Source organism: Oryza glaberrima, chromosome 3, assembly GCF_000147395.1.
Source record: "Oryza glaberrima chromosome 3, OglaRS2, whole genome shotgun sequence".
In the NCBI taxonomy this organism is placed as follows: domain Eukaryota; kingdom Viridiplantae; phylum Streptophyta; class Magnoliopsida; order Poales; family Poaceae; genus Oryza; species Oryza glaberrima.
Genome location: NC_068328.1, coordinates 9,392,722 through 9,418,182, shown reverse-complemented (window position 1 = coordinate 9,418,182; position 25,461 = coordinate 9,392,722). Strand labels below are relative to the sequence as shown.

The following is a 25,461-nucleotide window of genomic DNA, read 5'->3' as shown; positions in this document are numbered from 1 at the left end:
AGTAGATAAATAATCACTTTATCAATATCTTTTGGCATACTTTTTTTTTTCTTTTGTCATACTTTAGACAACGTGCAATCTGTACATATGGAATAATTCAATGACATCTAGTTGTTACTATTTTATTTCTGAAAGAGAGTATTTATGAATGGAAGTACTACTTATAAGAAAATGAATAGAAGTACTTCCATTGTGTCATCTTAGTTTCCCCTCCAACGTGCAGGCTGTATAAAATGTTTTGTATGTGTGAGGTGTCTTTTTTGAAACCGAGTATGTGCGAGGTGTAGTTTGGAAAGGTATGGGAAGTTGACAATTTGCATGAATGATGTTTGTAGATGCAGCCTTGAACTCTTGATTACTCATAAATATACAGAAATGCTCATTGTTCATGTCATTTCTGAACAATCGTTTCTATCAAGTATATATTATTTCAGTTTGGAGGCATATGCCTGTCTCAAGCAGGGCGCATAGATCACAGTTAAGAACTCCCAACAAATAATAATTACAGAGACTGCTTACAAGAAACATTTCTTGTAACATTCAACAGGCCTGATGCAACAATGCTGATTTGTCAGTTTTAGTTGACCTTGCTGTGGCAACAATAGAACTTCGCAGCCAGTACAAGTGTACAACAACAATGTCGAAAGAGATATCCTTTTTATATACATAGTGATCATAGAGAATGTTATCACAGTACGTTAACAAAGATTAAACTGAATCTACAATCCCAACAAACTTTTTAAACAGTTAATGGAGGTATGGAAATTTGTGACACGTCTCCAAATGTACTACTACCTCCGTCCCAAAATAAGTGCAGCCATAGATATCCGTGTTTAGCGCTTTGACCATCCGTCTTATTTGAAAAATTTATGAAAAATATTAAAAAAAGTTAGTCACACATAAAGTACTATTCATGTTTTATCATCTAATAATAATAAAAATATTAATCATAATTTTTTTTAAATAAGACGAACAGTTAAACGTTGAACATAAATAGTGCTAAAACTGCACTTATTTTGGGACGAAGGGAGTACTCTATACTCTTTAAAAGTCCCCAATGGTGATGGCACTGAATCTGGCATCCACTATTGTTTTTTACTTTTTTAGAAATTAGCTCCTGATATCTTCTGATATTATGAAATAGTTCAAATATTCGGTTCAAACAACTAAACAAGTGATACTAATATATTCAATAATATTTTAATATCCATTACATATTATAATATATTTTATTTTATTCATAGCAAAGGAAGGTATTTTGCTAGTCCTTCAAAAACTTTCTAATTGTTGCGAAAGTTCAAGGGTGAATTTTACCTATATGGGCCTCACGTCAGCCTGCAATCGCTTTATGGGCCCAATAGTACGGGCCGCACGCACCCCGTAATCCCGTTCCGGGCCAGCCCAACCAACGTGGGCCCCACGTCATTCCGAATGGCCCGGCCCAAGTAGAAGACTACATCGACAGACGGGACCCACACCCCCACGCATCCCCCCTCTCTCGTCGTCGTCGTCGCCGCCGCCTCGCCGTCCCCCGCCATTGGAGCCATGGATCTGGCTCCCGGCCGCCGCGCGCGACTGCTGGTGGCGCTGGCCCTCGTCGTCCTCGTGGCCCTAGCCGCGCGATCCGGCGCCGAGGTCATCACCCTCACCGAGGAGACCTTCTCCGACAAGGTGTGCTCCTCTCTCCTCTCTCTCTCTCGTCTCCCGCCTTCCCCACCGGCGACGATGCTGTTTTGTTCTGTAGATCACTGAGGTTGGTCGAGCTAGGAGAGTCCAGGTCAGTACGGGCTTGCTTTGTTGTAGAATTATGTAATAGATTCCGGAGCACTTCGTACTATAGCGGCGATGCTTGGTTTCAGACCTGTAGCTGTTGTATTGCAGATCTATTGACAATTCAAGTTTGATGGGCGCCTGCGCGTCAGTGTTACTTCGCCTCTGGGATGGAATCATTGGAATGATGGATTATATGAGCGTCGGGGTTTTAATTATCCGGTTTCAATCACGGATTGGGAATTTAGAATCGGGTCACAGTGTAAACTTTTTTGTCTTGTTAGTTTGTGGAGAATAGATACCATTGCTTTCCAGGCTGCATGTTTGATACTAGTAAAAAAAAAAAGGGTCATAGAGAGCCACTGCTCGTGTTCCTATGTTTTTGCAAGTCGTTCACCGTTGTGGCGTGATGCTTGTATTTGTTCCAACTAAGCCAGTTTGATCATGAGCAATCCTCTCATTTTTAGATAAAGGAGAAAGACACGGTATGGTTTGTGAAGTTCTGCGTTCCATGGTGCAAACACTGGTAAATCTCACTCTTAGCTCCATGATGAATATTGAATTACCGTATAAATCTTGTCATTAATGGCTTAAGCTAATTTGTTAGATGCTTGTCATTTGCAGTAAGAACCTTGGAACACTTTGGGAGGACTTGGGAAAGGTTATGGAAGGTGCAGATGAAATAGAGATAGGGCAAGTGGACTGTGGTGTTAGCAAACCAGTATGCTCAAAGGTGGATATCCATTCGTACCCCACATTCAAGGTGTTTTATGAAGGTGAAGAGGTTGCAAAATATAAAGGTAATCTTCGTTTATGATGCAAATTATTCTATCTTGCTATTGTGTGGAAAGGTCAGCTTAATCTAGTTTCAACTTTCTAGTCTACAATGAAAATTGAAAAAGAGAAAGGTATGTTTGGATCTGTTAGATTTTCTCCAATTCTCTTGAGGTTTAGGCCATGTGTTGGAAGCCATATCCCCCTGCAGTCTGAATTAAAGACTACAAACCATTTCAACTAATAGAATTGTGATAATGCCAAGCCCCACAAAAAAAAAATCGAAGACCCTAGTGTTTGTTTCTCAAGTGCCATTTTTGGAGTAGCAAGTAGCATCTTCTGTGAAGATTCTGCCAAATCTGCTGATGAAAACATTTGATTATTTCTAGTATCTGCCAGCACTTGATTCTCCTCTTTATATTTTTCCGTTGCTTGAACTCGTTATATTGTTTTGTTTATGATTTTCTGCTCATGACATGACTTGTTATAGTTGAAGCATGCCAGGATACTGATTGTATCCTACAATTGTACGGCATGAAGAGCATACATTACCTCTAGCTCTAGGAAACTATGCATGTGCTCTAGTATCTCTGTCTTTTCCTGCCATTCCCTATCTTGTGAACATTGGAATGTTACTCATTCTGATACCTATCACTGCAATTCACAACTTAGAGCTTGATCTTCTGCTAACTGTTTGTACTTCAGAAAATATGCAAGTTTTTTTCTGACAGTTATGTGCGTACTAAAATGCAGATTGAATATATTGTCATCTTTTTCATCGCTGTTTCACCCTATCTTTTGTAGCTTTATGCTTTGTTACTGCAGCTTTGAGGGGCAACTTCTGTCTGTCCTTCATCTGACCACCCACCTGCTCGCTGATTTCTGTTGTTAACGTTAGATGCCTCCTAAAGGAAATCCTTGTGATCTTTTGTGCTACTGCAGGCCCAAGAAATGTGGAGTCACTGAAGAATTTTGTTTCGGATGAAGCCGAGAAAGCTGGGGAAGCCAAGCTTCAGGACAGTTGAACTGGAGCTCAAGTGTTCCATCCTACCACAGTTAAGCAACAATGTAGTACTGTTTGACATGCTTAAACTTTTTGATATAGTGAGCTTGTACTTCCTCCTGGCGTTTAGTAGAATGTTAACCACTGCATGAGTCGCATGAAACTATGTAATTTTCTGCTTCATACTGCATTCAATTACAGCATGCTATACTATAAAGAAGAGTTCATGGAAAAAGCGCCTTTTTTAAAAAAAAAATGAAGAAGGCATCATATAAGTTGCATTCCATGCCATTCCTGATTGCCTCACAATTGGTTGGGACTTGGGAGTCCAGAAAGAAATACGTGCTGCGTATATTGCTTATACATTCATCTTAACGCTAAATTGTTTCTCTCTACTTGGCAGTAAACGCGTAAACCTTTAACCCCACGACGAACCATTGCAACACATAACACAAGCTTAGGCACGACCATTCTCGATCCGTCGACGTCGGCCATCGTTTATGGACGGACTGTAGTGAGTTTGTGATTTTTTCAATGTCTAAGTTTGCACGAGTACTGTGTAATGATATGTTGCTATCGCTACTTCGTTGGCATGCTTTCTTTGTTTCCCCTGTCCTCCGTTCTGCACCATAATCCCATGTTCTTGTTTAACAAAAATCACCAGAGAGAAATCGTCCACCATAAATGTAGTGAGATGCGTGGTCATGGATGAGGCAGATCAAAGTTTCAGGTTCAGTCTGGGGAAAATCACTTCGATATAAGCTGAGATTTGATTTCCTTTTTTGTTCAGCAAAAATAACAAGTGAAAGCAGAAAAAAGGATGCTGTGTTCTAACAATAGCATGACATTGTAGCGCCGACAATGTGAGCCGTTTAGTAAATCACTAGCATTAAGTACTAAGAATAGAATCAATAGCAAACAAGAGTAAAACTGCTACAGTGCTTCGGAATCACATTCCATTGCCGATAAAACACAACCCAGTCTGAACTCTAAAGCATCGAAATTTTGCCGGAGCTCAAAAGTGAAGACAGTATTTAAAGATGTACTTCCTACGTTTTACAATGTAAGTCATTCTAGTATTTTCCACATTCATATTGATGTTAATGAATCTAAACAGCATTGCGAAACGGAGGGAGTAGTAGGCAGCAACCGCTGCGATAGACTATGCTGTAACTGTAATATACAGGCAGAAGTCCGGTGTAGATTAGTGGACAGGTGTAGAGATTCAGAATTTTATTTCTGAAACTTAGATTCAGACTTCAGAACAGAATCGATCATGTTCAGGAAACAAATTCCCCGGGGAACGAGATGAGAAGTAAATCTTGCCAGGTGATGCATATTCTCGGGAAGCAAGCAGTTTTTTGTTTTCTCTGAATATTTGCTGATAAATACTCCTACGTATCTATCGTCGTTCAGTTACCTGTCGAGCTTGCTCCTGACATGACCATGCACCGATGCACATGCCCGTAGCAGCTCGTTACTGCAGATCGAAAGCATAGCAGCAGCAAAGCTCGTACTCCCTCCATCCTAAAAAAGACAAACCATATTTTCGTGTTCAACGTTTGACCGTTCGTCTTATTTGAAAAAAATTAAAAAGATAAGTCACGCATAAAGTATTAATCATGTTTTATCGTCTAACAACAATGAAAATACTAATTATAAAAAAATTTCATATAAGACGAACAGTCAAACGTTGGCACGGGAATCTACGGTTTGTCTTTTTTGGGACGGATTGGCATGGGAATCTACGGTTTGTCTTTTTTAGGACGGAGGGAGTACAAATGACAAACAGTGCCGGCAAAAAGGAGTACTAGTAGCTAGAAAGTCGTGCCTCAAAACACCTGCAGATTATCGCGAGAAAACCCTACACGACCACGTACTTACATAATGGCTGACGCTGATCGCCAGGTCGCTTCTAATTGCTGAGAGACTGTTCGAAGCTTTGCCTTTTCCAAAAGGCAGTTGTCTACTCCACTGCATTTTCATTGCCTGAAGAAAAAAAATCAGGCCTAATTTAATTCCGCGCACGATTGCGACATGCCAACTACGATGAACGTACTCAAGACCCTTGCTCTTAATGAATATGTTCAGGGACCACCAAGAACACGGCCTCATGTGTTTGTGTGTTTCTGAAGCATGTCTGTACAATTGTCCCAAGCATGAAGGTTTTTTTTCCCTTGGCAAACTGGATAGCTGTGGACCTGTGGTAACTTCTGAAGAGGAAAGAACAGTAATAAGAAGAAAGCACGGTCCTTTTTCATTGTAAGTGGATTTTTGAACTATTCATTTTAGTCTCAAGAGAGACACTCCGAGGGGTTGTTGTGTGTAATCACCTAAACCCTCTTGAAGCAAAAAAAAAAAAACAGAGAAGAGATTATACATATATCACAATTTTCAAAGAATAGTAAAAAAAAATGTACATTATGATGATATCGCCCATGGGAGATTAATCAATCCCTTGGAAAGAAAACCAAAATTTTTTTCTTCTTTGCAGCTAGTAGGAAATCAGCAGCTTCAAGTTGTAACCATGCATGTACAATGTACACCCTCCTCTCCTCCGGCTCGTCCAGTCTCTTCTACAGCTCATCGTTCTATCACCTCTTGTTCTGAGGAGACGGTTGCGAAGAAGGTAGCGGCGTCGTGTTGACATGCCATACCATAACCTCTGAACAGTCTGAAGGAATTCCTCTCACTTTGCTATAATCTTCAAGGACCACTTGCTGTACGAACTTCACCGAGTCCTGATAAAACAATGGCACCAAAAACATGTTAGGGCAACGGTTCATCATGCAGCACAATCAAGAAAAATGGGTAGACATTTTGGCATCAGAGGAAACAATGAGCAATGCAGAGAAAGAAGCTCTAACAACCTTGCATGATTGATCTCATAACGAAAGAGGTGCTTGCTTTAGTGGTTAGGTTCAAGTAATAAGATGAACAATCGATTGTACACCTAAAAGAAGGTGTGTTTTCTCATTAAAAACAAGGGCCACTGTACTGCTCTACTACTGCTAACCACCCGCTGGGGCTTGCCTTGCACTGGACTTCATCAAAGCCGTACACTATCCTACTCAGCCACGGGACCCCCCCTCCCCCCTCCTCTTCCTTACCCTCTCCCACCAAATTAGCACCAGATCAGACTAAACCCACGATTACGCATTTGCAAAAATGCCGCTCAAGATTCGATCCGTTTTTTTGTCGATTGCTGCAGAATAAACAATCTCTCTCTCTCTCTCTGTTGGAGAAATGATCACCTAGCGCCATTGCCATTCAGCCATTTAGCTAGAGTGTGATCTTTTTAATGCAGAAAAATCAGGTGAGACTTGACAGGTGACAAGGATTTGACCGGGGAGAAAAAAAAGTTAGTTAGGGACAGATGGGCCAAAAGACACGGCCAATTTCCCGTCCCCTACCTGTACCACATGCCCGAGCAGAGACGCGCGACGCCGAACGCGCAAACCGACACGGCGAAACGCCACTTTCGTGCCGGAAATGCCTCATTCAATCTGAACCCCCCCCCCCCCCCCCCCCCCAAAAAAAAAAAAAAAAAAAACACCGCGACATCGCTAGCGAACAGCATTTCTTTCCTGCCTCTGGCCGCGCGAAAGGCGAGGTGAATTCTTGCCGCTTCTGGTCGTGGGCGACGCCGACCGATCGATCGATCACCCGAGCGGTAGTAACACGTAAAACTTGCGTGATTTGGGGCTCTCTAATAAGTTTGGTACGCGTGAAAGGTGACGGGGTGGAACTGACCTGGGACTTGTCGGGCTCGGAGGTCGGGTACCGGCCCCACCGCTCGGGGTCCCAGAGCACCGAGCTGTTGAACGCGAAGCCGTGGACGTCCAGCTCGCGTGGCCTCGCCGCGGCGGCGCCGTAGCCGGCGCCGCCGACGGCGACGGGGGAGGTGGCGTTGCTGAGGTCCATGGAGAACCAGCCAGCGACGCTGGAGGAGCTGCACGCTGGGCCCTGGACGACCACCTTCCTCTCGTTCTGCGACATCGTTGCCACCGGCCACGCGCCGAATGTCCTGTGGAAAAAACATAATTCTCGGGGTTAGGAAACGGTAGTACTCCTAGTACTACAGTAGAATAATATTAGAGCAAGTATAATAGTGAGCTATAAGTCTACTGTAAACTTATGTGGAAGAGATATGTGACAAAAAATTAAGGGTGTTGCCTCTCATGCAAGAGCTAGCTTAACACAAGCTCCTAGACAAATACAATTAATGTATAAGTGAGAGATAGAGAGAGGAGAAGAAAATTGTAGCCAACCTTATAACTAATCTATTATATGTGTTGACTTTAAGATTAGCTAATAGCATGAAGTCGGCTCTATTATTATCCTTGCTCTTATGGGTGCGGGCCATGCAGCATGCAGCTAAAATGTCGTAAACTCGAGCGTCCTCAACTGTCGATGTCACGTTGCCGTTACGATAACGCAGGCCCCTGCGGACTAGAATGTCGCGAAATCGATTACTCGATTGTTCAACTGTCATGAGTTAGTTTTCGATCGAGCTGCATTTTAAAGAAACGGCGAAGGGCACTAACTGGTTAGCATGATAGCACCTAATTAAGTAGTACTATGTGGCACGGATAGGAAAAGGAAAAAACATAAACGGAGGGGCCAAAGCTAAGTTAAACACGCTCAATTCAGAATTTCTGCAGCGTTAGGAATGCTGAAATTTAAGGGTTTGTTCTTTTCTGATTAAGATTCAGATTTTTTTTACCTAATTACCTAAACCTCATCTTGAAAAGGGTACCACTAACTGAACAATCTTCAAGAACACCGAAGTGGTTGATGAGACTACCCTGTCACGAGCCAAATGAACCTAACACAATCCAGAGCGCCGCATTGGTTGATGAAACTGCCCTATCACGTACCAAAACGAACCTAACACGATCCGCTGAAAATCACTGGCGATGTATTATGCGCCAGCCACACATCCCTGCAGGATGCAGCAGCAAGAGCCCCGTGCACGTACTGAGACCGCCTTCCCTTTTCCCTCCCAGCAAACCGAACAAAGAAAACCATACGCAGATTCGCCCTGCGGCTCATGCAACGGCCCGCAACTTGCAGAGATCGACGCACGCACGCTCGCTGCTGCTGCTGCTGAACTCGTGATTCAAGTTGACAGTAGTACGAACACACGAGCCCAATCTGCAGGGACGGCTTATGCAGCATCAGCCAGCGACCGACCACGCATTGTGCTATCGCCTCGGGGTCCTGGAGAAAGGACAGCCGCGACGGCCTCCCCTCTTCCGTTAGTTGAGGGGTGCCAATCATTTCTGCCGACACATTTGGACATCTGCTACGCTAAACACCGCCACGGCGGCGCCACACCAACTTAATGCTATTGGCTGAGTACACATGATAGTAGCAGCAGCAGCAGTCAGTTCTAAACTTGTACTCCCTACGCTCTAAAAAAAGACAAACCCTAGTTTCTGTGCCCAACGTTTGACCGTCCATCTTATTTAAAAAAATTATAAAAAAAATTAAAAGACAAGTAACACATAAATTATTAATCATGTTTTATCATCTAACAACAATGAAAATACGAATTATAAAAAAAAATTTATATAAGACGGACAGTTAAAATTAGACAAAAAAAACTAAAGTTTATCTTTTTTTTTTTGGGGGGGTGGGGGGGGGGGGGGGGACGGAGGGAGGGAGTAGTACTAGTATCAGTAAAAACATGGCCCCAAAAGGAAAAAATGAGCGGCTGCAAGAAACCAAAGCAGAGAACTGCTGCTACTTCAGCGGTCCAGGCTGCCTGCTTTGCCTTTCGTCCCTAAGATCTGGCAGGCGCGGCAGGGAGGATAAAAGAATGGAAATGGAAAAAAAAAAGGACCATGGAATGGCGGATGCGGGGGGAGCGCGACCTCCTCGCGTCACATGGCTTGGATTCTCCTCGCCGGTTAAACTAGCGCGGCGCAGCGACCACCAGGTGGTGCATGAGCTGTAGCTGCCGAGGCAACCTGACAAAGTTGCTTGCAAGTAGCCTCGCTTGTGTGCTTTGGGCGCTAACGTTGTTTACTGGCTAGCGTTTAGTGTGTGCGCGCTACTTGCTTGCATCAGGAGAGATGGTTAAAGAAGAGAACTTTGCATTGTTTAACTCGGCGAAAGATTGCGAGTGAGAGAATTGTTTTTTTACTTTGGGGGTGGTTTGGATGGTTACCTGATCTGCCGGAGCTGGTCGAAGAAGCGGAGGTCGAACGTGTCACCGAGGCCGGCGAAGAGGACGACGCCGGCGAGGCGGTGGTGCTCGATGTGTCCGAGCGCGACGTTGCGCTGGTGGTGGCGCTCCTTGCCCGCGGCGGCGTCGGCGGCGGTGAAGTTGTCCTTGTACGTCAGGTGGCGGTACATGAGCCCCGTGGTGCGGAGCAGCCGCGCGGTGGCCGCCACGTCCGGGTTGGCCTCCACCACCACCCACAGCACCGGCGGCGGCACCAGCCGCAGCGTGTGCGCCATCCTCGTCAGCGCCGCCGCGCGCTGCCCGGCCGCCGAGGGCGTCGACTCCGTCGTCGTGACCACCACCAGCAGCGGCTGCGGCCCGGCGTCCACCGCGCCGGCGGCGGCCTGCGCCAGAAGGCTCCGGTTGACGGCCACCCCGCCCGTGGCGTGCAGCGACCTCACCACGTGGCTGCTCCCCACCCCGCCCGCCGACACGGCCGCGGACGTCCAGTCCGACACGGACGACGGCGCGAACCCCGTGAAGAAGCCCATGACGAAGCACAGGCTAGAATGCAGCAGCGCCTTCTTCCACAGCTGCGACCCCGACCCCTTCTTGCCCCTCCCGCCGGCGCCGCCGTGGTCCGTGGACGAACCCATCGCCCAAGAGACGACCCCCACCACCGCCTCCCTTCCTCCGGCGCCGCCGCCCTGCTTGCAGTAGTACTCCTCCCTGAAACAACGCGTGGCGCGGCGTCTCGCGTCGCACCGTGCCGTAGCGAGGTAAGCTAGCTCCGCTGCTCACCTGAGCGCGCGTGGCCGTGTTAGGCGGGGGAGCGGCGGCGGTGGTGTTGGCGTTGGTGGTGGTGGGGAGGCGAAATTGCGAGTGGTGGTGGGTTTAAAAAGGGCGGGAGGTGGCGAGCGAGCGAGCGGCGCGCGGCGCGACCGCGCGCGAGAGAGCGGAAGGCGATCTGGCTCGTTGGTTGTCACGTACGCTTTTGCCCCTCTTTTCCCGGGACGCAGCAATCATTAGGTGGCGCTCGAGCTAGTGACGCACTAATGACTCGCGCACGCACACACGATCGGCTGCGTGCTTGTACTTTGTACCCGTAACCCGTATGGTAAACAGCAATAGTGGTGGTAGGAGGAGTAGAATATCGTATCTACTATATTGGTATCAGGACGTGTGTGTCGTCGCGGTGGACTCGCCGCGTGGTGTTCCCAGTTGGCTCGGGTTGAATGAATGGCTAGTGGGGTGCCATTCATGTCCCCTCGCTCCCCGGAGTGCTCCACCGAGCACAAAAAAAACGTCGGGACTCGGGATCGATCGATCGGTCGACCACTGTGCGGTGCACAGATTTAGGAGTAGTCCGTTTTCTCGACCTGTGTGTGTTTACTCTGCACACTAGCGTTGCGTGGGTCCAGCGTTTGGTACTTTGGTGCGTTTATTACTACAGACTGCAGTGGCGGCCACACCAGCTTAGGATGTTTTTGGTTGGGTGGATGAAGCTGGATAGGAGATAGCCGCTTGATTTTTTGTGTTGTTTGGTTGGAGGGCAGGGTGAATGGGGCGGCCCAGGATAGGGAATATTCTCTCTATATACTGGATGAGTGTATCCGGTCGATTTGGCTGGATGAAGCCATCTAGTTTTAGTCTGGGTGATGTGTCCTGTTCTGATTGGCTGTGGTTGGTTTGATTTTCTGTTAAGTAAGCTCCAAATGACTTTTCTCCTAAACCGTTTATCTAATTTATGATTTGATTACACCATTATATTTGTTACAATTAAATCTTTAAAACAAGATCTCGGATGATTATATTTTGATAAAAAATATATATGACAAATGGGTCCCACTAACTTTTGGCTTTTTCCATCCATGCTATATCCTTCTAACCAAATAAAAAATTGGATTACCATATCCATACAAAGGAAATAAAAAACTGGATCGTCATATCTAACAAAATATAAAATATAGATGGCCATATTCCGTTCACGCATGACCGTTAACCAAACACTCCCTGAGCTGCCGCGCTGACGGGTGCCGGGCGGTTCGCTTGGGCCATCGCGGGTAGTGGAATCGAGAAGCCTCTCTCTCTCTCTGGCGCTCGGTGGTTGCGCGTTGAGTTGCATGCGGCGCTCGGTCTTTTTCCGGCGCGGGCCGGGGTGATGGGTTCCAGTTGGTGGTGGCTGGCGCGCGTACGTACGCGCGCGTCACCGAGCTACTCCTATTCAATTCCGGTGAGAGCAACACGACACCGGGCAGAGATCGCGGTGGGCAGCTGTTCTCGCTCATCTGACCTCACAAAACAGCCGCCGCCGAAGCCCCGAAGCTGCACCTGCATGCCTGCCACGGCGTCAGAAAGTCAGAGCGTTCGAACTCGATCTGTTCTGTCGCGGCGTTCGTTCGAAGAAGGTGATTGGCAGCCACCGACTCCTCCTGGGTGCTGGTGAATTGGAGATTTTCTGAGCAAGTGGGCCCGGACTGGCAGTCGGTCTTGGTTTAAGCGGCACGTGCGGTTATATTTAGGTGAAAGCTATTAATCTCGTGCTTAATTTAGCGCGACAGGATGGGTCTCTAGCTTGTTTTGTTTATTTATTGTTCGTAGTATGCCTCACTATTGAGTTGTAAGAATCTTTTGTGATTACATGTCGGACGCTCACACATTCACGCATATGTCCCTAACACAGGTTTAAAGAGATAAAAACCACTGCGAATCAAATCTCTGGACTCACTATTGAAAACTCACCCGTGTGAATCTTCTCCCTTAGAAACTTGTGCATATATCGGGACCGGATTGACTTTGGTATTGTAGGATTTATTCACTTTGTTGCTATTTTCAAACCTATCAATTTTGGATAAACTATAAAAAAATACACATGCATTGCAACGGGTAAATGCTATTGTAATTTTATTATTGTTATACAGTTTAGTTAGGGTAAAATTCACTATGGGAATTCGCTTGGATTTTTTTTCAGAAAACCATGAGCTGCAATAAGAAGTCTGTATTTTATCTCAAGTTAGCATGCGAGTTTTTTCAAAAGATTTCTTATACTACTTCTTTTATACTTCCAAAAGGAAACAAGCTTAAAATCCAACTCAAACATATATATGTATTTTCAAAAGCGAATGCTTAAAAACCGACTCAAATACGGATGACGTACAAAAATACTGAAAAAACGTCTTCAATTTTTATTTTTGGTAAATTTAGAAGTTCCCACTCTAAAACTCAACTAACATTTGATTTGAATTAAACACCAACCAACCTCCCTTTTACTTTTTTTTAACCTTCAAAGACTAGATTGATATACTATGAGCATCTCTGAAAACTGTTTCTGCATAGCTTGAGTTCTATAAGTTCCCACTCAAAACTCAACTAAAATTTGGTTTGAAATTGAACACCACCTAAACTTGCTTTAACTTGCCCATTTTTGACCTCTAACGATTAGAATGATACATTTTAAGATTAACGGAGTCACCACCGTTAGATTATATGGTAGTTAGATATATATTGAGATATGATTAATTTGTGTGGACTCAATCCTTATCTACTCTACATGTATTCCTATATATTCTCTCCATCCTAATATGAGTACACCCTAATACAAATGTGACATAGCGGATGGAGTATATACTTTTTTTTAACAAATCGGCACCAGACTGTGCCCATTTCATTAAATATAGTGGGAAAAAACTGTACAAAGCTAAAACTTTGGAAATTTACATAGGAAAAGGAGAAAAAAAATTAAGGGTTTATCTCGGCTAGCCTTTTTGTGATGGCTAGGGTCCAGGTCTTGGCCTCCTCCTTTATCTTTGCGCAGAGCGATAGTGTTGAGAGTTCACTGGGTTGGAAATTCTTTGATTTCTCTCTTTTGAAATCTCCCATGTCACTAGCAACAAAAGGTGCAAATTCCTTTTCTCGGTGTCCCTGGGTGTGTTGCTATTACAGTCCACCAGTCTTGGGGCGACATAGGCTGAGCCCAATTGCCCGATTTGATGTGCTCTTGCGACGTGCAGCATGCCAGATTCTCCCAAATCCTCCTAGAGTATCTGAGGTTTACTAGGAGGTGGAACACCGTTTCCCGAGTATGTCTACAAAGCGCGCAGAAAGTGTTGTTCGGACATCCACATGTAGTCAGTCAGTCTGCCGTCCATTGAAAGAATAATGAGCTATAAATATGAGCAGCCATATAAGTCTAGAACTTAAATCCGGATAGATATGTTCCACCACAATAAACCTTATCAGTACTACGATCACTTGTTTGTTAGTTTGATGTACCCATTTTAGCAATACCAAAGTTTCAACAAAGTGAAAATGCCATAAATACAACAAATTTATTTTTTGCGGGTATGCGTGCCATTTTAATCAGGCTCAAACGAACACCGGTTCTTTCCCTCAATAACTCAATCCATAGGTCAATACTCAATATAGTCATATCACACACCCGATGCTCCATTGCTGTGTCTTGGAAACGAAGCAAGTAATTGGTTAGGATGGAACCCATCACCTAAACAGCCACTTTTCACCCAAAAAGAGCCACAAGAAAAGAACCGAGCCAACAAACAAATAACCAAAGAACAAACGCAACAACATATAATTTCCACGGATCGAATTCATTCACCCATACGGCCCTACGCTTAGCCGTGTTTTAGGATTCAGGCACTGTAGGCCGGCCCCACTGGGTAGTGACCTGTGTGAGGTCAATTCCGATAAAGCACATGGATGCACCAACCAGTTCGTCCTTTTTCCATCTGCCCAAAATTAAAGAAGAAAATAGAAAGTGAAACAGTCCGGCTGGCCATGCAATACGTTAAGAGAAACGTTCCTTTCGCAGCTTCTCTCGCTGCAGAATTTTTCCCCCTTCTCTCTTCAGTTTCTGTCGGTCGCGACCACCAGCAGCAGGCAGAGAGAGAGAGAGAGAGATAGATCGATAGACGATGCCATCGTAGTAGTATTATACTGGTACACAAGTTATATAATTTGACTTGTGTGGTTTGTTTTTTTCTCAAAGACCTCAACGACTTCGAAAACCTTTTCTCTTGGATCGCAACGCGTGTGTGTATGCATATATATGTACGCACATGTGCCCGAGAGCTTAGCTGTTGTTTATGAGGTTTCGTGCTGGTTTGGCCTCGCGGGCGGACGCACCGACGCCGCCGCAAGTTAATTAGCTGGTTTAAGCATACGCAAATGATGCCCGGTTTTTGGGATTAAATTACCGGTTTCGTCTAAGCTTAATCTGCTCCTGCAGGCAGCCAGACAGCCGGTGAGCCGGCCATGCCAGTACGCCGTACGCGCACACATGAGCGGATTACTGCATAATTCTCGCAGATCACACGGCGGGTACAGCGTTTTCCTGTACGCGTATGAGTACGTGTCACGTGTGACAACTTGTCCCCCTTGCGAGAATTCTCTCTCGAGATTATTGGCATTTTGCGAAGGAAAATTGGATGCTCATAATTATATATTTGTTTGGTGATCAGCGAGATATTAGTGGTGGTCGTTCACACGAAGCGGTCGATCTATTCTAAGCATCTTGACTTCTGCATTGGCGAGACGATGTGATGTGAACAGCGGCGAGGGGTTTGGAGCAAATTAAGCTAAGCTCTCCGTCGTTGGGCCATCAATTTTGTGATTTGTTTGTCCGCACTATGCCGTGGCAAGGGTCGTAAATTAGCGTAAGCGTCGTTAGGTGCTGCACCTGCACGCACGCTACGTTTTACCTACTGGTTTCTCCGTAGGTTATTACTGAACTGTTGTGTTGTGGGCGATGGTATTGATAAAAATTTGTTGCAGATTAGGTCCAAAGTTTTTATGCCTTGTTTATTCATGTGTGTACGATGCTCTAACGAATACAGGGACACTTGAAGAGGTCTTTAGGAAAAGAAAAGGCTACTACTTTTGCAGAACTTTTCTTTTTTAGAAAAAAAAAGATCGGTCGTTGAACAAATTGATGCGGCACTGTCTCATGTAACAACTGAATGATGTAATACTGTACCATTAGTAAAGTTATATTTCCGTTTGTCAATTGCCAAAGAGAGTTCTACTAAGGGACTACAATAATCACTTGACACCTCTATTTGTTATATAAACGTTTTATCTATTTATAAGTTGGCTAGGAGAAAATATTATTGTTAGGATCAAACAGAGGAAAGTCGTGATGCTGCAGGTGAAAGAGTGATCACTGAAATTAAATCTGTAGATCGAAACAAAAATGTCCTCAGCATCATATGCCAACATCATAACCAGTATTGATTCCACATCAAAACCAGCAGGCATTCGGCATATTACTCTCAACAAATTGACAGTGACAATTATTTGATAAAATAAAATGAAGCAATCAAATAATGACTAAATAGTACTTAATACGATAATACAACTAAAAAAATACTTCTGGTTACTCCAGAGCGAAATATTAGAGAAGATACACAGCGCAAACTAGGACAAATATATGTGAAGTTACAAGGCATGAAAATACGTTAGTAGTACATCCTAAGGTAAAAGAAAAATTCCCATCATGTAGCAAATCAATGCAACCTAGCTAATGACGCAGGATTAAAAATTGCTTTTTACTGGCAATTTGGTGCACTTATGCATTGTGCCGTAGCTTTTACATCTATTCGCCACTTACATCAAACATGACAGCCAAGCACCCTGAAAAACTCATTTGGGTAAAAATGAGGGGAAAAAACACGTCAGTTCTTCACCTATTCTCCTGTTTAAATATTTTGCGATTGCAGATTACATACTGAACAAATTACAAGACTTCAGATGTTAGTTTACTCTAAAATGTGCTACACATTTGCCTAAAGATTTTTGAACAGTTTGAAACCCCGATAACAAGCAAAGATATCCTAAAAGATCACATTTCTACACACGTCAAGGTATGTGCATACATCTTTTGTCCCTTCAGACCCTGTATATTAAGGCCCCAAGGTGTAATGAAATGTCAAACAGAGCCTCTATCATATGGACCAGAAAAGGGCAACATATGTGCACTTTGAAACGCTGTTACTGGCACCGAACAATGTGGTTCAAGTTTCTTCAGGCAAAACTCTGGCTTGCAGTAATGCCATTGAACTCGAGTACTGTTAGTATTGATGTAGCACGAAGTAGAAACTAATTTTCCTCATGAAGCAACACATCCTGAGAGGAACTCCAATATAATTTCATCCAAGAGATCACCATGTAACATCTTGGCTATCTGCTTTCCCACCGTATTGATGTCCTCACCAACTTCCAGCCATTCTGGATCAAGAACTTTGTCATCAGGATGTCCTACTGCAAGCTCTTCCTGCCGCCTGACCATTGTTTGCCAAACCACCTCAACAGGCCCTTCAGGGCCCCAAACAGGACAACACCGTCTACTGGATTTCCATGGTGCAAGGATCTCAGAAAGAACAGTATTTGCAAGATCAAACAGAAGCCTCCTTTCTGGTCTTGGCCATGCAGATATCTTATTGTACTTCCTCTCAAGCCTGTCGAAGACCTGAGGTCCAACAGGGCAACCAGGCGAGTGCCATGACTTGCACAAGAGCTGTGAGTCAGCGACTATCATACCAGAGTTTATAAGCATGTCAAGGAGATACGAGAAGCCCCTTTCCTCCTCAACCTGAAAAGCTTCCAGAGACCGGTAAGAAGAACCACTGTCATCATCACTTGACAAGGATACTTGTTCATATCGGAGCTCACAGTCATCTATTAGTTTCTCGACATCTGAGGTCAACACAGAAGATTCAGTTATTTTAAGCAGACTCAATCTGAATATTTCCAAATATTAAATGGTTAATCCAGCATTGAACATTCCAAGTGAAACTCTCAACTTAAAATTTTGAAACACAAACAAGAACTTTAAAAGTTTTGATTCAAACTTTTAACTAAACTTTACTATCAGTTTAGTGCTCTGAAAGTTCATTGATTAGAGGGCAATAAACATTTCATAGCATGTTGAGCCTTCAGCTGGATGATTGAAAAGTTAGACTAAAAGGATGAATTTTCAAATTTGTAGCTTTTAGCTTAGTGACTTGCAAAAGAAACCGGCCATTAGTTAGTTAACTAGTCATGATTGCTAGACAGCAAATGCCTTTTTAGCGTATGCTAATTACGCATGATGCTCCAGTCAGGTGCTATAGTGATGGTTTAGCTTGAGTTCATAAATATTTGCATATTTGGGACAATTGCTTATTTAACCCTATTTTAAAGTCTAACTACCAATTTGACCCTACTTTTTCTAGTTTGCTTATTTTGACCTTGCTTTTCAAAAATGAATATCTCGTCTGACCCTGTTTCCACTGCACCGTTAAGGTTTCATTTTAAATAAGAAAATAAATATATTTACTTTTCATAATGACCAAAATACCCTCGAAGAAACCCTATCCATTCAGATCCGGTCTCCTCTCATATCCCGTCTCTCTTCTGGTGAGTGGCGGCGGCGACGGTGGGGCCCAGAGGAAGGGATCTGCGCCGGCACCGGCTCGTGGAGGGAGGGCGCGGCAACAGCGCCGGGGCACGGAGTGATTTGCGGCGGCGCCATGGATGCCGGCCTCTCTTGACTCGCAACCATCGTCGTCGAGACGCGGCGCACGCGGTTCAAGATGGTTCGGCTAGTCGCCGTCCCGGCGGCCTTGCGTGTCCTCGCCACGGAGTAGCACGCCGCGGGTGGCGCTCACGCCCAGGAGCTCCGCGAGCTGGACGCTGCGGTGGGCTCCACTGGGGTGCTGCGGTGTGCGAGGCGGCGGAGGCGGCAATATTTTAGCAACTCTATAGGGGATTACTAGGTATGCAGGATCTAGTATGCAAATCAACAATGATTCAAATACATCAGTGAACTCTAGGCTTCGTGATGAATCTCCAGTTACCCTTGAGCAGCATTTGGAAAATGTCAAAACCTTTTGCCAACATTGTAAAAGATCTGGGATCTTCAACACGTAATACATCAAGCTCTAAAGTACTTGGTAGGAGCAGGGGCTGTAGGTCTTTTACTGGATCTAGTTTGTTCGAAGATTTGGAGAAGGACGATTGCACCCCACCAGCCACCAAACAGAAGTTTCATAGATTTCGCTGTGAGACCTCAAAATTGTCAAAGGGGATCTGCACTGAACTAGTATGATGCAGAGAGTGAGACCCTATCAAGGGCAGGGTTCTGTTGCAGGCGACACAGAATTTACTGTCATAGGTGAATTTGTTGCTGAACTGAAAGAAATGTCACAGGTTCAGTATCGGAAGGTCATGTGAGTCATTGGAAATGTTATCTTATTCCTGTTGAGGCCGCCCATTCTACTTGTTTGAAAACAGCACACAGTTATGGTGCTTCACATTTTTAATAGCTCAGGAGGGCTTATTATAAACTAAAAATACTCATTGCACTACTTTAAGATATCATTGACATTTAATTATGATTTTGTTCTTTGTTTTGATTGCCAGAGTGGAAATGGAGACTTAGTGTCAATTAAATAAGCAAGATATAAGGGTCAAATAAGCAAGGGCAAAAGGGACTATTTGCCCCTTACTTAACACCGTTAACTCCCTTTAATGGAATAGGGTCAGATAATAGATTCATTTTTGAAAAGCAGGGTCAAATAAGCAAACTACAAAAAGTAGGGTCATATTGGTAGTTATTCTTCGAAATAGGGTCAGATAAGCAATTGTCCCTAAATATTTGTATCAACTTCTACATTGTTAGGGTAGCTGGTAATGCAGTTCAGACCTCTTTGAAACAAGTAAATTCCTCTATGAATAACAGAATACTCCAGTGTTCCAAATGGGGCCAGTTTGTCTCACTTACTAGGCATGTCTTGTAAGTTACACTTGAAGTATCCGGAACAACAACTGTCTTCATCAGTTGGAGGCTCAAGAATGGACACTGGGCTTGGTTGCCCAACCTCTTTCAAGCTTTTATGAGACTTTGCCACATAACTATGATCAGAAACAGTTATTGATTCATAATCACGGCAATTGAAAGGTGATGCTGAAACCTAAAAAAGGGAACACTTGAGTGAGTGGTACACCAGAAACTAATGCATGAAAATTGATTCTCTCCCAGTGCGTCATTATATTGATAAATGAAGGCAAAGTAAAGCATCCTAGTACTACATAAACCAGGTACTCTAACATACTGGAACAGTACACTTCTGGACTCAAGAAAAGGCTAAAGAAAGAGAACCTACTATTTTCAAAGAAAAAAAAATCAGGAAAAGAGCAATTAGAGGCTGGATTTATTTCCATATAATTATCAAAAAAAGAAGGAAAAGAGCAATTTCGATTTCTGGGTTCTCATTAGAATACCTTCTTAAATGCTTAACACTTTGAGATATATAAGAAATAAATGCTCAAACATTAAACAAAAAACCATAAAATAAGAATACGATTCAGGAACAGTAATTGAAACATTTAAGTTTCTTAACTTTGTAGTAGAGAACTGCATCATTTAGAAATTCATGTTCACAGTATGCAACATTTGAGCAAATTTCCTCAATTAACTCTGTTTCTGTTTTGAATTACAGAAGTTGTTAATATAAGGGCCTACTGACCTTTTCTTCCCCACATGATTCAAATGAAGAATGTACAGTTTCAGCAGGTTTTTTCACCAAGTCCTCATCTGTTGTGAACAATATTTTCTCATTTATGCAGTCAAACGTTGAAAAGTTGTCAGTTGAACACCGCGAATGGTTTCGATTATCATGAGAAGGGGAAGCAGATCTATGTTGCCACAAGGTCTGATGTTTCGCACAAGCATTCCTCAAGTTATATTGGCTGGGACTTCCAATTTGCTGCAGTCTTGATATATCGCAGAAAGAGTTGAAGTGAGACTGACCACTGTGGTAAGTATTTGATGTATTTGGGATAAAATTACTGTGAGGGGAATTCTTGTCCAATGAACTGTGAGGATGCAATCGAGGTGCATGCTTTGGCAAAACTATGAAGCATCCTTCCTTGCCATTGCTGTTGCCCCGGTTAAGTTTATTGTGTCGAATCTGCGCATGTGAGTCGGAATCTCTCTTTAGCCTCTCTGAATCAGATAAGGCAAACATCTCTGCAAGAGTTTTAGAACCAACACTGCCTTCCTCATACTTCTGACGGTTTTTCCTGGGTGAGCTATTTGATGATGGCCTGTTGCTTTGTCTGGAGTTAACTTCACCACTAACACAGTTCTGAGATGATCCAGAACTACTCGTATCCGGTACGTTATGATGATCAAATGATGACTCCTTTCCTTCTAACAGTGAATCTACGGCATTCCTACTCAAGTATCTTTCTCGTTTTATTCTAGACACATCAACATCTTCAGTGTCTAAAAGATTTGGTGAAACCCTCCCTCTATTCTGCATAGAAAAATCAGCCTGCTGCATCTCTCTCCTGAAATTCTTATTGATGTGAGAGGGGTCTGGCGTACAAAAGGCTTTCCCCGACTCTTGGACTTTCCCTAAGCCTGGCTCCAAAACAACAATGCTATTGAAATCTTCAAGCTTTCCTCTTGATGAATTTCTAATATCTTTAAGTGAAGTATTACCTAAGCCAGCAGGGTACTTCCTGAAAGTACTTGAAGTCTCTTTCTCATATTGATGCTTTGCGGAATAATTCATGTCATGGGGGCGCTTCTCAAACAAAGGATTGTTTATCTCTAGCGAGTTTAGGCGATCAAAGCCATCTCGGCACACTACATTGTTATCGAATGGTCCATCGCCATAGGGAGACATCGATGGCATAAGCTTCTTTAACTTTAATGCACTTCGTTTCAAGCTTGGCAATCCTTTAGGGAAATGATGGGACCTCTCTTTCACGATAGCCTCCTGTGGTTCCTCTGACACTTCAAAGACGTCCTTGAAATCTTGGTGCCGATTGTGGGTTACATAAGCAGGTGGCAATACATCAATTCCCATCAGTTTTGCAATCACACTAGGTGACGATCTCCTGTGCTCCAATTCCTTCAATAGATCCTTCCCAACAAGAATTTTGGTTGGGCTGTTATTTCTTCGTGGCCTGCACTCCTTGTACCGATGCCCAAGCTATAGAAGTTGTCCAAAACAAAAAAGGAAGCATATTTCTCAATCTTAACTTTTGACTTTTGGTCATAAGGTAACTGATTTGAAGAACAATACAATGAACAGAAGGAATGAACTCACTGAAATCTGTTCCATCTTGAAGATTACTGTATAGAGAATCAGTTGAGATGAAAGGTTGCTACATCATCTCAGGTGAAGTGCGTTATGCCTACATATATCCACAGAACATTTGTAAAGTTATGTTAGTTCTATGTAGAGCAGATAGAAAATCAGCACAACGCCACTCAAAGTAGATGGTTTAGTACAATGTCACTCAGTTCTCCAATATATTAGTTGACTTAGGCTGCACTGGTATTGTAGGGGTGGTGCTCGGCCTATCAACTATGTGGAACAAGTTGAGAGAAAAAAAAAAAGACCCAACAGCTGCTGGTCAGGAGGAAGTGATGAACATGAGAGCAGGCTGATTAACACAACACTAAAAATGCAGCAAGCCTGCATATGGTGTATTTTCCATTATGAACTATATGTGATGGCTCAAACGAGGACAGCTTGCGATTCCCGCTACTAATAGACTCGAGGAGCCGAGCAGTCTGTCCTGTAGAATCTCAATAGTAAGTGGAGGCGCATCAAGAAAAGCCCAATAAATTTAACAAAAAAAAATGATCCTTCCTGTGGCATTTCCTCAAATTTATACTTGTTTACAAACCTATCATTTTTCTCCCTTAACAAGTACTCCAGTATGCTAAATGAAAGGATGTCTCCACCCCAAGGTTTGATCTTGGTGTCCACAAATACAGTTGTGTGCAAGTGCGCAAGCCTGGTTGGTGCAGAAGAAAATGAAAGTGGTGACTCGCAGAGTAAGCCAGGGGCGGATCCAACTTGGGACATGGGGGGTTCAGTTGAACCCCCAAACTTTTGGGGGAACAAACAAAACTGTTACAATCTGTATTAAGGGTTAAGAGCTTCTTCCAGATCTAGAAGAGAAGCTAGGGTTAACGCAAGCAAATTCCCAGACAAAACTACTCCCGGTGGGAGAGAGATGAATCAGAAAGAGAATGTGAATGCTCACCAAGATCCCCTCCCCTCCCCAGCTCTCCTCCCCGGATGGAGATCGGCGCCTCTCGTCTTGGCGCAAGGAGCGGACACGACGACGGGAACGGGACGGGAGATTTTCTTTTTCTTTTATACGCATGTACCTTTAGCTAATCTAGTTCTAAACAAGTAAAATCACCATGTAGAACAAGAATAAACTACGCAAACCTATACACATGAACAAACCAACTAACCTCCTGTCACCTTCACCGTCCTGAACTCCTGATCTGAACTCTGAAACTCCTTTGAACCAACAGCAGAGAGAGAGGGAGAGCGAGAGCTGCAGCATCAGGGATTCGCTCGCAGCTGAAAAGGAAAACCACCCAGAAAACCAAACCGTCGCCGCCGCCAGAAACGCCCAGCGCGTGGAGGCCAGGAGCAGCACAGGTACAACGGAAAAATGCAATGCGGTGCGAAGCGCGCGCGGTGGAGTTGCTCCTCTCCTCCTCCCACGAAATCGCAGTCTTTTTCTCCCTACTTTTCTATGCCCTTTCCTCTCTTCTCACTGCCCACTGTTCGGTTTTTTGGAGGAAGAAGACGAGCTCAGAGCACAACAATGGTTTGGGACCTCCACGCGACTCCGCTACACGGCCACCGCTCGCGCCTCCCCACCCGCACGCGGCACGTCACCGACATGTGGGTCCCGTAAAAGGTGTGACCCACATGTCGGTCTGTGAGACAAGTGGCAACGCGGGGTACACGCCCTCGCAGGTTGCGAGTACTTCGCCGGATGAGGAATTAAATGGCGGCGTTTAGATGAAACTGATTAAATACCGGGGGTGGCGCCCGCGTGCGTCCCTATGCCCACCCGGAAACGTATACAGATCTGTGGAACACTGATACTGGGCAAGCGGGCCCGAGAGATCCGAGCCATTTCGCGGTACGGCCTCGCCTTGGGCCATGAGGCGCAATGGTGGAGGTGGTGATACCGTGCTAGGAGTGCTAATCGTACCCACTCCCGTGCTCCCCTGCGTGCTACGCGATGTGTCGTACTGCTGTGCATGAGAGGGAATCTTGCTGTGAGCAGTGGGCACACCAGAGTGCACCCCGTCAGTCCCCGTGCCGGGTGTATTTACATGTATGGGTGGATGGAGCAGGGAAAGTAAGTAGGATTGGAGTGCTAGATGGATCGGTATACCGATCTGAATCATTCTCCAGAACGGCTTTAATTTGCGGTGAGGTTGATGAGGTTGGGGGGCCGATTTCCAGGTCAGTTTTATTTGTCTAATTATGTTTATAGTGTTTTGTCAGGTCTCCAGTGGACCAGTTAAGTGCAGTACAGTGCTGTTGGCTGCTGCTGCCTGCTGGTGGTCCCCATTCAGCAAGTGGAGGAATGGATGGAGTCTTGTTGCCGCAAGGGGTAAGGGACGATTGATGAATAGCTTCTGCTCACTAATCTGATAGTGGTATCAGATGGTTGTTTGGATCTCTGAATATTTTTTGGTACTCGGAGCAAATTAAACACATGTCGTTATGATGCTGTATGGTACAAGCTCATATGCCTATGAGATGTTAGACGTAGAATTAATGTCAATAATTTTGTTGTTGAGTAGTACTGGGCTACTGGCAATTACCGTTAAGACATCTTACATAACTCACACGATCAGTACTAATGAATCAGTATAGGGTTTAAATGAACCAGGTATTAGTCAGATATTGTGCAACAATTTCCTAGATTAAGTGCAAATTTTTGCCATGGTAATTGGTAGGAGTAAATACTAAATTTCTCAGGGGAAAAACAACACTAACTCCTTGTTAATTTTACCTTATATAAAATCAGCTCCGACAAAATTTGAATTTTAAAACTTAATTTTGAAGGTTTTTAATCAAAGCTTATTTTTCAACATTGGCTAGGAACATATATCAAAAGTTTTACAAACAAATTCATTTGCTAATAGTCATACGACTTACATATGCCCAACCGATAGGGGCTAAGCTCTTCCGCCCTACTATGTTTGTCCTAGCCTCCTCCTAGGTGTCAAGCAAGGCCAAGTGAAAATCTAGCAATAGATGGAAGCTAGTGATGCAAGCATTCAAGTTCACACTGATGATTTTAAGCCCATTTCCTAATAGAAATTATAATAGATTATTGCAAATATTCCTTACAAATGCGAATAAACTTTGAGTTACTTTTTAAGTTACTTTTTCTGAGGATGTGTCTCAAATTCTCAAGTTGATATTGCACAGTAGAACACTTTTTCAAGGATATAATGAGCAATATTAACTAATGGTCTTGCTGTCATCTTATCACATCTTTGAACACATTTGAATCAGTTGACCTTGTCCTTAGATGTGTTATATGTTTTCACGTGCAGCTCAAAACCAGCATCTATTTAACTCTGGTTAGTTCAATTTTGAACCAATATCATCTAAAGAGAAATGGGTTCTCAAAAAAATCTAAAGAGAAATGGAGTATTACGCGAGTGCGCGGAGCAATATACCTTTCCTATTTCCTAAGCACAAACATGTTGGGTACTCGTCAGTTAGCTTCAGCCCAGCGTGTATGCTCCAATCTTAATTAACTCCAACACAAAGTAGAGTATTACCCATGTTGTCTTCTGCCCTTAATTAGTTGCTGACATCCTGGAAACCCATTTGTTTTCTTCTGAATTCTGATGAAGTTTTTCTCGGTACTAAGAAACAAATCTGATCTT

General features: G+C 43.9%; 3 protein-coding genes across 6 annotated transcripts; 1 reads left to right on the top strand and 2 right to left on the bottom strand.

The window, feature by feature from the left end:
• Window positions 1-1,474: 1,474 nt before the first annotated feature.
• On the top strand, window positions 1,475-4,155 carry LOC127765106 (protein disulfide isomerase-like 5-1). Of its 2 annotated transcripts, XM_052289936.1 has the most exons (5): window positions 1,475-1,671; window positions 2,238-2,296; window positions 2,395-2,570; window positions 3,487-3,599; window positions 3,951-4,155. In XM_052289936.1, the coding sequence occupies exons 1-4, from the start codon at window positions 1,546-1,548 to the stop codon at window positions 3,567-3,569; spliced, it is 444 nt and encodes a 147-aa protein (XP_052145896.1). In that variant the 5' UTR covers window positions 1,475-1,545; the 3' UTR covers window positions 3,570-3,599; window positions 3,951-4,155. The 2 variants fall into 2 exon arrangements, with proteins under 2 accessions (XP_052145896.1, XP_052145895.1); XM_052289935.1 differs by lacking the exon at window positions 3,951-4,155 and having other exon boundaries at window positions 1,476-1,671; window positions 3,487-3,910.
• Window positions 4,156-5,781: 1,626 nt separating this feature from the next.
• Window positions 5,782-10,682, bottom strand: LOC127768633 (probable glucuronosyltransferase Os03g0287800). The gene is made up of 3 exons (XM_052294251.1): window positions 9,723-10,682; window positions 7,301-7,574; window positions 5,782-6,288 (listed from the first exon to the last, which is right to left on the bottom strand). Exons 1-3 carry the CDS (start codon window positions 10,373-10,375, stop codon window positions 6,142-6,144), a joined length of 1,074 nt encoding a protein of 357 aa, XP_052150211.1. The 5' UTR covers window positions 10,376-10,682; the 3' UTR covers window positions 5,782-6,141.
• Window positions 10,683-16,161: 5,479 nt separating this feature from the next.
• Window positions 16,162-23,343, bottom strand: LOC127767079 (uncharacterized). Of its 3 annotated transcripts, none has more exons than XM_052292296.1 (6): window positions 23,002-23,343; window positions 22,785-22,928; window positions 21,836-21,923; window positions 20,243-21,718; window positions 19,498-19,687; window positions 16,162-17,429 (listed from the first exon to the last, which is right to left on the bottom strand). In XM_052292296.1, exons 3-6 carry the CDS (start codon window positions 21,848-21,850, stop codon window positions 16,843-16,845), a joined length of 2,268 nt encoding a protein of 755 aa, XP_052148256.1. In that variant the 5' UTR covers window positions 21,851-21,923; window positions 22,785-22,928; window positions 23,002-23,343; the 3' UTR covers window positions 16,162-16,842. The 3 variants fall into 3 exon arrangements, with proteins under 3 accessions (XP_052148256.1, XP_052148257.1, XP_052148255.1); XM_052292297.1 differs by having other exon boundaries at window positions 22,785-22,922; XM_052292295.1 differs by lacking the exon at window positions 22,785-22,928.
• Between the last annotated feature and the right edge of the window lie 2,118 nt (window positions 23,344-25,461).